Raw genomic sequence first — 12,985 nt, 5'->3', positions numbered from 1 at the left:
AGGACACACTGCACCCAGGTCAACCCTTCTTCTCATTGCCACCATCAAGGAGGAGTTAGAGGAGCCTGAAGAATCAAACTTGATGTTTCAGGAACAGTTTTTAACCCTTCACCACCATATTTCTGAATGGACAATGAACCCATGAACACTTCTTCAGTATTTTTACCTCTCCTTTTGCACTACTTATTTATTTTTTGCATATATTGTAATTTATTATTTTTATTATTATGTATTATAATGTACTCCTGCATCAAACCGACAAATTTCACGATATGTGCTCCTGATATGAAACATGATTCTGATTCCCTGATCTATCTATGTGAATAAAGTCCCTCATCTCTGGTACCCTCTCTGAATCTTTCATGTGTTTTTTCAATTGTCATGTCCAGATTTACTTTACTTTATTGTCGCCAAACAATTGATACTAGAGCATACAATCATCAGAGTGATATTTGATTCTGCGCTTTGCACTCCTTGGAGTACAAATTGATAGTAAATATTAAAAATTTAAATTATAAATCATAAATAGAAAATAGAAAAGGGAAAGTAAGGTAGTGCAAAAAAAAAAACGAGAGGCAGGTCTGGATATTTGGAGGGTACAGCCCAGATCCGGGATCCGTTCAGCAGTCTTATCACAGTTGGAAAGAAGCTGTTCCCAAATCTGGCCATACGAGTCTTCAAGCTCCTGAGCCTTCCCCAGAGGGAAGAGGGACGAAAAGTGTGTTGGCTGGGTGGGTCGTGGCCTTGATTATCCTGGCAGCACTGCTCCGATAGCGTGCGGTGTAAAGTGAGTCCAAGGACGGAATATTGGTTTGTGTGATGTGTTGGGCTGTGTTCACAATCCTCTGCAGCTTCTTCCGGTCTTGGACAGGACAACTTCCATACCAGGTTGTCATGCACCCTAGAAGAATGCTTTCTACGGTGCATCTATAAAAATTAGTGAGAGTTTTAGGGGACAGGCCAAACACAATTCTCTAGTTGTGGCCAAACCAGTGTTTTATAAAGGTTCAGAATGACTTATAAGCTCCCATGATCTATATTTATAAAGCCCTGGACCCAAGGTTTTCATTTTAACTACTTTCTCCATCTACTGTGCTACTTCCAACAAACTATTCATATTTACCCCTAGAACTCCCTTTATCTGTAACCTTTTTTAGAATTGTATTCTATGGTTTCTTCCATTAGATTTTTGATTTCATCTGTCATCCACTTATTCTTTGTGCTTTTTTCTTTTTTAGGAATCACTAACTTTGCTGATTCTACCAAGGCATCCTTTAGAGAGTTAAACTCATTTCTACATGATTGCTATCATCTTCAACAGATTCTAGTTCTAGACTTTGAAATCTATTCCTTACTTCAATTGTAAATTTTTGTCAAGTTTTCTTCTTTATTTAATTGCGAGTAGTCAAGGGATTGTTCAGGTTTTTACTTCTTTAGTTTTTTAAAGTTTTACTTTTACATGACATACTAATGGGTTATGGTCACTATTACAGTCTGCACCTGGATATGTTTTGCATTGAGTCATTGAGATTCTAAATCTTTGGTTTATAGTAATAAAGTCAATTTGATTTCTAGTGCTATCACCTGGACTTTTCCAGGTCCACAAGCGTCTTGGATGGTTTTTAAAGTAGGTATTCATAATGATATGAAATTATTATGAATATTCATGAAATCTAATGGAAGAAAGGAGACGGAAGAAAGCAAATCCTATAGAATATGTCCTTAGATAAAAAAGTTAAAAGCTTATGTCAAAAAGCCAAACAAGAATGATTAAACCAGGAATGTGAGCAAATAGAAAGAATTCCAATTACTGATCCAAAAAAGTGACATCAACAAATCAAGAATATCACTGGTAAAAAGCTCCTCTGTTCTTCAGGTGGATGTCTGAAAGCAAAGGACGGTACCATTATCATGGAAAAAGATGAGATTATAAGACCATAAGACAAAGGAGCAGAAATTGGCCATTCGGCCCATCAAGTCTGCTCCGCCATTTTATCATGAGCTGATCCATTCTCCCATTTAGTCCCACTCCCCCGCCTTCTCACTATAACCTTTGATGCCCTGGCTACTCAGATACCTATCAGTCTCGGCCTTAAATACACCCAATGACTTGGCCTCCACTGCCGCCCGTGGCAACAAATTCCATAGGTTCACCACCCTCTGGCTAAAAAATTTTTTTTGCATCTCTGTTTGAATGGGCGTCCTTCAATCCTTAAGCCATGCCCTCTTGTACTAGACTCCCCCATCATGGGAAACAACTTTGCCACGTCCACTCTGTCCATGCCTTTCAACATTCGAAATGTTTCTATGAGGTTCCCCCCCATTCTTCTAAACTCCAAGGAATACAGTACAAGAGCGGACAAATGTTCCTCATATGTTAATCCTCTCATACTCGGAATCATTCTAGTGAATCTTCTCTGTACCCTCTCCAACGTCAGCACATCCTTTCTTAAATAAGGAGACCAAAACTGCCCACAGTACTCCAAGTGAGGTCTCACCAGCGTCTTATAGAGCCTCAACATCACATCCCTGCTCCTATACTCTATTCCTCTAGAAATTAATGCCAACATTGCATTAGCCTTCTTCACCACCGACTCAACATGGAGGTTAACCTTAAGTGTATCCTGCACGAGGACTCCCAAGTCCCGTTGCATCTCAGAAGTTTGAATTCTCTCCATTTAAATAATAGTCTGCTCGTTTATTTCTTCTGCCAAAGTGCATAACCATACTTTCCAACATTGTATTTCATTTGCCACATCTTTACTGTTCACCACCTTAGATTTATTTCTGTTTTCCCCTTCCTCCGCTCTATCATTCCATTTCCCATCCCCCTGCCAAATTAGTTTAAACCCTCCCTAACAGCTCTATTAAACCTTCCCGCAAGGATATTGGTCCCCTTCGGGTTCAGGTGTAACCTGTCCATTTTGAACAGAACAGGTCCCAATGATCCAAGAATCCGAAGCCCTGCCCCTGCACCAGTCTCTCAGCTACACATTCGTCTGCCTGATCCTACGATTCCTGCCCGCGCTAGCATGTGGCAAAGGTAGCAATCCCCAGATTACTACCCTGGAGGTCCTGCTTTTCAGCTTCTTTCCTAACTCCCGGAAATTTCTCTTCAGGACCTCCTCCCTTCTCCTATCTATGTCACTGGTACTAACATGTACCAAGACAACTGGCTGCTCGCCCTCTCCCTTCAGAATATTCTGGACCTGATCCGAGACATCCCGTACCCTGGCACCCGGGAGGCAACACACCATGCGGGTATCTCTATCAGGCTCACAGAATCTCCTGCCTGTTCCCCTAACTATGGAATCCCCTATGACTACCGCATTCCTCTTCTCCCTCTTTCCCTCCTGCACAACAGTGCCAGGCTCAGTGCCAGAGAGGCATGAGACAAGGGTGTATTTTCTCCCCCGATTTATTTAGTGTGTACAGTGAAACAATATTACAAAAAATACGAGACATCTTGGGAATCAAAGTTGGTGGTGTAAACATCAATAATTTCAAATATGCGGGTGACACTGTGGTAATTGCAAGTACGGAGGAAGAACTATAAAACTTAATTGATATGGTTGTTGAAGAAGGTGCAAAAATAGGTCTATCAATTGCAAAAAGACAGAATGTATGGTGATATCCAAAAAGAAGGAGAATCCTATCTGCAGGCTGTGAATAAATGGGGAAGACATAAAACAAGTACAGAACTTTTGCAACTTAGGAAGCTGGGTGACATCAGATGGCAGGTGGGACACGGAAATCAAAAGAAGAATAGGGATGGCAAAAGACACCTTTACGAGAATGAAGAGTATACTGACCAATACTAAACTAGACATTCAACCCGCCTTAGAGTACTGAAATGTTACGTTTATCCAGTTATGTTATATGGCTCAGAATGTTGGACAATATCTAGTAACATGAGGAAATGAATTGAAGCAGCAGAGATGTGTTTTTGAGGAAGATGCAAAGAATATCATGGACGAAACGAATATCTAACGAGGATGTCATGAACAGAGCAAACACAAAAAGAGAAATAATGTATGAGATCATGAAAAGGCCACGTAACTTCATTGGACATGTAATTAGGAAAGAGGAGTTAGAATGCACGGTAATTATGTGAAAGATTGAAGGGAAGAAAGCAAGAGGAAAACAAAGACAAATGATGGAGATAGCAGCCAGAGAACTGGACAGGAGTACCAATGAACTGATTCACTTGACCTGAAACAGGAGTGTGTGGGCCATGGCAGTCAAAGCTCAAACTGGGCATGGCACCTGATGATGATGATTCTATGGTTTACAATGTCTCTCCTCATTCCTCCTACAAAATGTAACACTTCTGATTTCTTAGCTGATGCTACCCATCTACATATCCTCCTACAGTTTACCATGCATCCATGTTTTGATCACCTGTAAACTTGATAGTTCGGTCCTGTAATGTCAAGCCTCAAATTCCCTGGAAGAAGAGGCTCCAATGGTTTACAATGCCTGACGCCCAAGATTTCCTCACTTCCTCCTCGGCCTCTCCTCACGATTAAGGAACTGAGTTGGAGGGATGGTCACCGCATGAAAAGAGATGCCAGACAGTAATATACATTACAGTACATTGTTGGGTGGGCATCATGTGATCTTTTATCTCAGTCCAGATGAAGGGCCTCAGCCCAAAATGACAACTGTCCATTTTCCACTAAAGTAGCTGCCAGACCCACTGGATTCCTCCAGAAGTTTGTTTTGATTGGAGGAAAGAGCTGATCATGACTATGGGTGGAGGAGAAGCATCAGTAATAAATCATTGGAATAGTGTGCATAGTGTGTGGGTTGGTTAATTAGCAACTTTGCATAATCAATAGAATTTTGCATGAAGCTTTTAAGCAGGTGTACAAATATCTGATGGCCTCAGCCAGCAACTATTCTGGCCTGGGTTCTTCTGCTCCAAGATGAAGAGTGAGCATATCCTACCCGCTATCCAGAGACAAAATAACAAATGTATATGCAATGCTGGCATAAAAGCATCAGATGTGGCTACATAATGAACAATTAATGCACATGGCACTCATGTACTTGTTAACTTACTGAAGGTTGTTACCTTGTTTGAATCACATGCCTTAGGAGAATTCCACAAACCCATTAAACAGACCCACTGATCAAAAGGATCTTGGATACCCTTAAGGATTGTAGTGCTATTTTTGTTAACTAATGACAATTCCTTGCACTGTAAATCAGTGGGTCTGCTGGCTTTATCTTCCCCTCTAGATTTGCATGTGAATTTGAAAATCACTTTCCCCTTAATGGATGGTTTTATTGGTTTATGTATATCCGAAGTTGTTATACATAGATGACTGCATATGCTGGGGGACTAAGGATCACAATGACCAAACTTTGAGTGGTCACAGTGTCAGGCGTGCACTTGTGTGCAAACTATTCTTGCATTACATTATCTAAAAGCTTATTCATTTCTTCTTTTAGCTCTCCGAGCAAAGAAAATCTGTAATTCTTGCTGGTTTTATTTAGTGTAACCTTGTGAAAAGGCCAATACTATGGGTGTGCTTCAATAATATAATAGATTTCAAAAGAAAATCAAATAATTGATATAAAAATTGAACACCTCTTTTTACAAGATACTACACACAGCAAAACAAGTTGACCAACAACTATGTGTCCCAGTATCTTGCACAATAACAATGTTGTATTGAACTGTAGACTGAACCTGCAAATGGTGGAGGTCAACATCATTGCTCTTCTTACAATAGCAAAGTGCACTTTGCTGGAGCAAACCTCAGTTCTGTAACTCCACTTTTGTTCTGACCCCTCATCCAAAAATATTCCAAAGCAAAATTAGAAATCAAATCTATGGTGCACAGTTTTGGAATCCAACAGTAGGGTTCCTCTAAGGATTTCCAACCAAGGATCATTAACTCATCACAGTCAGCCCTCCTTATCCACGAGTTCTGCATGCGCAAATTCTACCAACCGCGAATCGAGAAAACCTGAAAGTGCTCTTCCAGCACTTGCTGTTTGAGCATGTACAGACTTTTTTTTCTTGTCATTATTCCCTAAACAATGCCGTATAACAACTATTTTACATAGCATTTACATTGTATTAGGTATTCTAAGTAATCTAGAGATGATTTAAAGTATACGGGAGGATGTGCGTAGGTTTTTGTGGATCAACATTGAAAAAAAAACCGGAAGTTCGCTTACTAAGTAAGTCGGAACAGGTGCATCCGGTATTATTCAGCGTCAGTTAGTCAAACGTTTGTCTCAGTATATAGTATATATTTTACCTTTCTAGGCATATAAAATACTTAAGAAACGCAAGTTTCAGCGCCGGGCTCGGGAACAGAAGTTCCCAAGTTCGATCCAGTGACAGATCGTTCCCGAGTTCGATCCAGTGACAGGTTGCTCCCGAGCATGCTGTCCATCCCTGCTGGGTTGAAGTGCAGGATCAAAAACCCAAAACCCAATAATTAAACCACTGCGTTGCTCAGTAATAATTGTAGTAATCGGGCAGGGCCTTTCTCATTTTATCCTTTAAAGTTGCTCCGATCGTTGACCGACTGTAGCCTAAAGCTTTTCCAATGACCAATGGTGTTTCACCTCTTTCTGATCGCTTTATTATTTCCACTTTATTTTAAATCGCGATCGTGATTACTTTCGTGAACAGAAACACTGCGGATTCAGAGCTCCACCGCCGGGTCCTAATGCCCACCGCACTGAGACAGGTTAAATAAGGTCTGCAGTTCTGCTGGGTCCTAAAGTCCACCGCATTAAAACAGGTTGAATAAGGAACTTGAGCATCTGCGTTTTTTGGTATCCGCGAGGGGTCCCGGAACCAATCCCTCGCGGATAAGGAGGGCCCACTGTATTGTTCTGCTCCGAACTATGTTTGAATTATGTATGGAATCTAATCCAGAAAACATGTTTGATATAACTTACCAAGTTCATTCATTGCATGCCTGTGTTCCTCATCAAAGGAAAGCTTCATCAGTACACACACTGCAGGACAGATCTGGTGTTCCACTGGAGATGGCACTATGGAAATACAATGCCTTTGAATTGAGATTTATGTGTGTAATTCAAATTTCAGTATTATAATCAGTGAACATTAGGAACAAATTCTAGGAATCATTGGTCAATAAAATGAACCTCTACAAATACTGATGTACTATTCCTTGTCCAACAAATGACAAATTACATTTGCTATCACTTATTCCATCAATCAAAAGGTTTGCTTTAAACTAGCAAACCTTTTGATTGATGCAATAAGAACAGTTCAAATTTCTAAATGTACATTAAACATTTCAGGAAATGCTTTCCACTGCTGCATTTGTCTGTCCAACTTCTCAATCAGTTAGAATACAGATACGCAAAAAACAGGCTTACATATTCATAGCATTTTTTCTGTTGATAGTAAAACTGTTTAATCAACTCTAAGGAACCTGAATTTCAAAATTAATTGAACTATTTACGAAGATGAAAAGGTATTAAAACATGATATACCAATATAGTCACTTTCAGTGCCATAACAGTATATCATTCTGCAAAATATCTTATAAACTAAATGGACATTCAGAAAACACTAATCTAAATAGAAACTATACAGTGCACAAAATGAGTGATAGCTTTTGAGTAAGCACATATAAATCAAGCATTGCATAAATGTCTAGCAGACAGGTAATGATAATTAAACTGAATGCATTAATACAAGCAGTCCAGATGCAATGGACATTCAAGAAGGGAAAGGATGATATATTCCAATTAGCTGGAAAAGCCCCCAAGTTGTGTTTCCTGAGAAACCCAAACCTCTTATTGTACAGGATTATTTCTCATATTTACAAAAAAAACCAACTAATAATATTATGCATATAATAAATTTTTTGAAAGGTTGCATCTTTTTTAATAATAAAAAATCCAAAGTTAGTCACATAAAACACTCCTCAGAAAATGCCATACTTGGATTTTTATCCTGATCAACGCCTTGTTCATGTGCCTCCTGCCATTCCCAACATGTCTCACAATATGCACGGATCTGTTCCAGCAGGTGAAGAACACGGGTCTCCCGTCTTCCTCTCTTGTCATCTGGCTGCGAATGGATGATATTGTGTAGTGCAGCACTAGCCCGTGCACGGGCCTCCTTACTGCCACGTGAATTGCCGAGCAGCACAGAGTCTTTATCATTGCCGTGCAAAAGCTGTATGAGCAGTGGAAGACAACCAGACTGACGCATAGCTATGCAGCTGTCCTGAGAACTAGACATTGCTAGCAAAGTTCGAGACATATCATCCTTGTCGTGTGTGCCAAGCATTGACAGCAGCGAGTATACCATTTCCACCTATAGCCCAAGTGAACCAGAAAGGTTAATTCTATTCACATTACGGATCTACGATTATTAATATAAAGCCAAATAACAAAAAATATTCATTTGGAAACAATACACCAAACTACAATTTTTCCTAATTCAATTCCTCTTATCATTTCTCTTGACTTTATCACCAGATCCCTAAGCAGATGTAGAAATATTAATACAATAATTCAACTGTTTGAATAACTATCTTTTATTTGCATCTAACCATGTCATTTTTTATTCTAATACAAATATCAGAAGGTACAAATCTGCAAACAAAAACTAGTGAAATTCTTGAGTTCTGAATTTGATTGCAAGTATTCCATACGGCAACTTCATTCTATGTTCCTGCTAAATGGAACAATTTCTAATCAATAAACATAGGTCCAAACTACAGGGTGAAAAGGTAATACCAGTTCTCCAGTTAGGGAATGAAACAGGGCAGGTGACAGAAGTTTGTGTAGGGAAATACTTTGCATCTAGTGATCATAATACCATTTGTTTCAAAATAATTATGGAGCTGGATAGGTCTGGTTCTCGGGTAGAGATTCTAAACTGAAGAAAGGCCAATTTTGATGGTGTCAGAAAGGATCTGACAAGTGTGGATTGGGACAAGTTTTCTGGCAAAGGTGTACTTGGTAAGTGGGAAGCTTTCAAAGGAGAAATTTTGGGAGTACAGAGTTTGTATGTTCTTATCAAAATAATAAAGCAATGATAGCAGGTTTAGGGAACTTTGTTTTCTTTTTTTGAAAGATGTTGAGGCCCAGGTTAAAAAGGAGGAGGAGATGCATCACAAGTATAGGCAGGAAGGAACAAATGAGGTACTTAAGGAGTATAAGAAATACAGGACAACACTAAAGAAAGAACTCAGGAGGGCGAAAAGAAGGCATGAGGTTCTCGAGCAGACAAGGTGAAGGAGAATCCCAAGGGCTTCTGTAGATAGATTAAGAGCAAAATGATAGTGTGGGTCACAATTAGTCCTCTGGAAGATCAATGATAATTTATGCATGAAGCTGAATGAGGCAGGGAGATTTTAAATGGATTTTTTTGCATTTGAATTTACTCATGAGATGCACACTGTCTACAGAAGAAGTGAGGCAAAGCAACAGTGAGGCCATGGACCATATTCAGAATACTGAGAAGGTGTTTGCTGTCTTGAGGCAAATTAAAGTGGATAAATCCCCAGGGCCTGACAAGGTATTCCCTTGGACTTTGTGAGAGGCTAGTGCAGAAATTGCAAAAGGCCCAGCAGACATATTTAAAATATCCTTAGCCATGGGTGAGATGCCATAGGTTTCGAGGATAGGTAATCATATTCTGTTGTTTAAGAAAGGCTCCAAGATGGGGGTTCTCCACCTTTCTCATGACATGAATCCCTACCATTAACCGCCTTGTCCATGAATCCCATGTTGGGAATCCCTGCTCTAAGAGGTCATGAGATAAGTGTGAAAGGTGAAATATTTAAGGGGAACATGAGGGAGAATATCTTCCCTCAGAGGGTAGTGAAAGTATGGAACAAGCTATCAACAGAAGTGGTGGATGTGGGTTTGATTTCAACAGTGAAGGCCAATTTGGATAGAATCATGCATGTGAGGGATATGGAGGGCTAAGTTCCCGGTCGATGGGATGAAGCAATTAATAGTTTGGCACAGACTAGATGGGCCAAAGTGTCTGTGTCCATTTCTCTGTGACTCTATGACTGATTTTTCTCTACATGCTCTCTAAATCCTTTATGGTTTAATCACTATGTCAAATTTTGTTAATTGAAAGACAATTAAGATTCTCAATAACTTTAATTGGAAGCAATCACGCTGATGAGTTCTTTCAGTTTTAAATTACTCATGGAAATAAAAATTCCAATATGTAGAATATGTTGATTCTTCACAAAATGATAAATGAGTGACACACTGCTTCTTCCTTTACCTGTATTTCCTCGTCTGAGAAGAATCTCAGGACAACTTGCCTCTGATTATGTCAGTTCCTGACTCTGTGCTGAATCAACTCAAAAGGCAGTTGTGGAAATCGGGGAAGTCCCAACAGAAGTTCCCACATACCAAAGTCTCGACACACAGCTGGTGCTGCAATTTCTAATACTTATCAGCAGTAACTTCAACCTAATACAATCACTAGAGTATTTAGCCCCAGATTTAAAATTAATTATTTGATTATGTAGAGCAGGTACACCATGCAAATTAAAACCTCATTTAATTGTGGATTTATTTTCTTATTTTGTATAGCATTGTATTTCCAGATCAGTTTTAACTGTTTAGAAATATTATTTCCAAGTTAGTGTGAGTAGGTATGCTTAGAAAACATTCAAATTTTATTTAGCTGTTAAAGTTGGGATGAGATCACTAAAAGTGGGCCTTTGTCACATTTACTGGGGGGCGGGGGGGTATCCGTTACTTACATAAACTCTCAAGTACTGGGAAAAAATTATGAAGAGTAGGTGGTTGGTGCAGATTCCCACCCAATTCAATCTTTATCACCATCCTGAACTCCCCTCTCCCAACACATACACACCCCGAAATAAAGTCCTTAAAAATCAGAAATTTTAGCCTTTGGGTGTGTCAATTTCACTCTACTCCCACAATCTTCAAATCTCCTTTAAGTCAGACAGCATTGATAATTTGATACACGGCATTCATTCTGAATACATGGCTGTTCCACTAGGTGAGAGTTCATCAGTCCTACTCCTGTCTTAAGTTCTATCATGTACCAATATGGAAATCATTCATAACAGGTGAACACTCCTTTCAAACTATCATTCCTGTAAATCAATTTAAAGACTTAACTATACATAGCCAAATATTTACAGTTCAGTGACCAGTATCACTCTACCATTTAGCCAAGGCTACCACCGAATAGTTTGTAACTATTTTAAAATGCTAATAGAATTCAAATCTTTCAGGAAACAATTTGAAGTATTAATTGCCAGCAAACTCATTACAGCTAAGCAAGCAATGCCATTTCTATGCTTGTAATTCGAAGCCAGATGATTAAAAAACTGGGTTAGTATCATTCAAATTAATGTCAGATTTTAAGTTGTTAGAAATCAGATAACTTTTGTTTCCTTTGTATATACAAGTTACTGTATTAGAGTATTAACATAGACTGAACTAGTGATTCTATTCCTGGATGCAGTAATTCTAATTCTGTTGATTTTTTTGACACTAAGCTTAGTTCAAATATAATCCTTACTATGTTCTTTTATTTTTCACTGCATATGTGGAATGCAGCTAAAATATCAGATATCAGTTATCAGATTAGTAAACACCATTTTTTGTAAATATCTTTAAAAGGACACAGTAAGGATAACCAACCACATGCATTTGTCAATGAAAATAGCAAACATACTAGTAAAGCAGCCAAAGCATTGTTATAATTGACGTATTAGAAAAAATGCAGTGTAGCGACCTGTAGTCTGGAATCTTCGGTTACCTTGGTACCCAGGTGATTTGTCAGTCTTCGAGGAACTGAGTAGGAGTTACTGCAGCTCATTACACTAGTAGTATCTTGTTCAACTCGCGATCCTGAACCCTAAAATGCAGATGATACAAATTCTAAGTTTACTAAATAAACAAAAATCTTTCCAAAATGTTATGAGTTTTTTAAACATTTGTAAGTAATTTTGCAACTACAGTGCGGGTGAACTCAAAAAACAACTCTGTGCACAAATAATTACGTAATACCAATGGCAACGTTAGCCTCACGATGTGAATGTGTAGATGAATCTTGCTAGCAAAGGCAGAATTCTGAAAATGGCTATATGTCTATTTGATGATTGAGAATAACAACCCAAAGTAATCACTTCCCTCCCTGTGAATGTGGGTGTGAAGATTTAGGCAGCTGGTTCAGATTAATGCTGGTGCAATGCAATCTGACCTGTCTGGCATTCTTCTAAATTCAGGAACATTGGGGACAGCCAGGTACATCTCTCATTGCAAGATTCAGTGTCCTCGTGATCTGAAGCTTCTTTGGAAATGGTGCCATTTCTGCATAAAACCTGGGTTCATGTGTAAACTTGATTGCTGACATTTTCAGAACCATGCTCCAATGTTGGACTTCTCATGTAGTCCAACGGCAGAGTGTAGAATTACCACAATGCCCAACATTACACTAGGGAATGTGGCAGGTATTATGCACCCGAGCAGGAATTGCTATACAGGTGTCCCCCGCTTTTCGAATGTTCACTTTACGAAACCTCACTGTTATGAAAGACCTACATTAGTACCCTGTTTTCGCTAACAGAAGGTTTTTCCGTGTTACGAAAAAACCAGCGCGCGAAAAATGGCGGCGTGCTAAAAAAAATGCCAGCATGCAAAAAAAAGCAGCGCGTGCCCAAACAGCCAAGTTCCTCCCCCGGAACTGCATTCTAGCCGCCATTGCTTAAACATGTGTTTTATCTCAATTTATTTTGTGCATCTGTTAGCATGATAAGTTCGAAGGTATCGGGAAAGCCTAAAAGAGCTTGTAAGGGTGTTACACTTAGCGTAAAGCAAGACATAATTAAGCATTTCGATCGTGGTGAACGAAGTAAGGACATTGTCTGCGCGTTGAACTTGCCTGCATCCAACATTCGCACTATTTATACGCAGAGAGAAAAAATCTTGAAAGCTGCCGATGTTACTGTTGGTTCTGCTCGTAGCA

The 12,985-nt window shown here is 39.2% G+C and overlaps 1 protein-coding gene across 6 annotated transcripts in view; it reads right to left on the bottom strand.

Moving 5' to 3' along the window:
- Positions 1-12,985, bottom strand: part of apc (APC regulator of WNT signaling pathway) — a 210,190-nt gene that overhangs the window by 16,659 nt on the left and 180,546 nt on the right. For all 6 annotated transcript variants that reach the window (XM_072281388.1, XM_072281392.1, XM_072281389.1 and 3 more), the window contains 3 exons: positions 11,777-11,875; positions 7,945-8,323; positions 6,928-7,023 (listed from right to left, as the gene is read on the bottom strand). In XM_072281388.1, coding sequence (XP_072137489.1) covers positions 6,928-7,023; positions 7,945-8,323; positions 11,777-11,875 — 574 coding nt within the window. The remainder of the gene's footprint in view (positions 1-6,927; positions 7,024-7,944; positions 8,324-11,776; positions 11,876-12,985) is intronic.

The sequence above is a fragment of the Mobula birostris genome, chromosome 17, assembly GCF_030028105.1.
Source record: "Mobula birostris isolate sMobBir1 chromosome 17, sMobBir1.hap1, whole genome shotgun sequence".
Taxonomy (NCBI): Eukaryota; Metazoa; Chordata; class Chondrichthyes; order Myliobatiformes; family Myliobatidae; genus Mobula; species Mobula birostris.
Note: the sequence above shows the minus strand (reverse complement) of the source record. Positions and strands in the feature narration are given on the sequence as shown.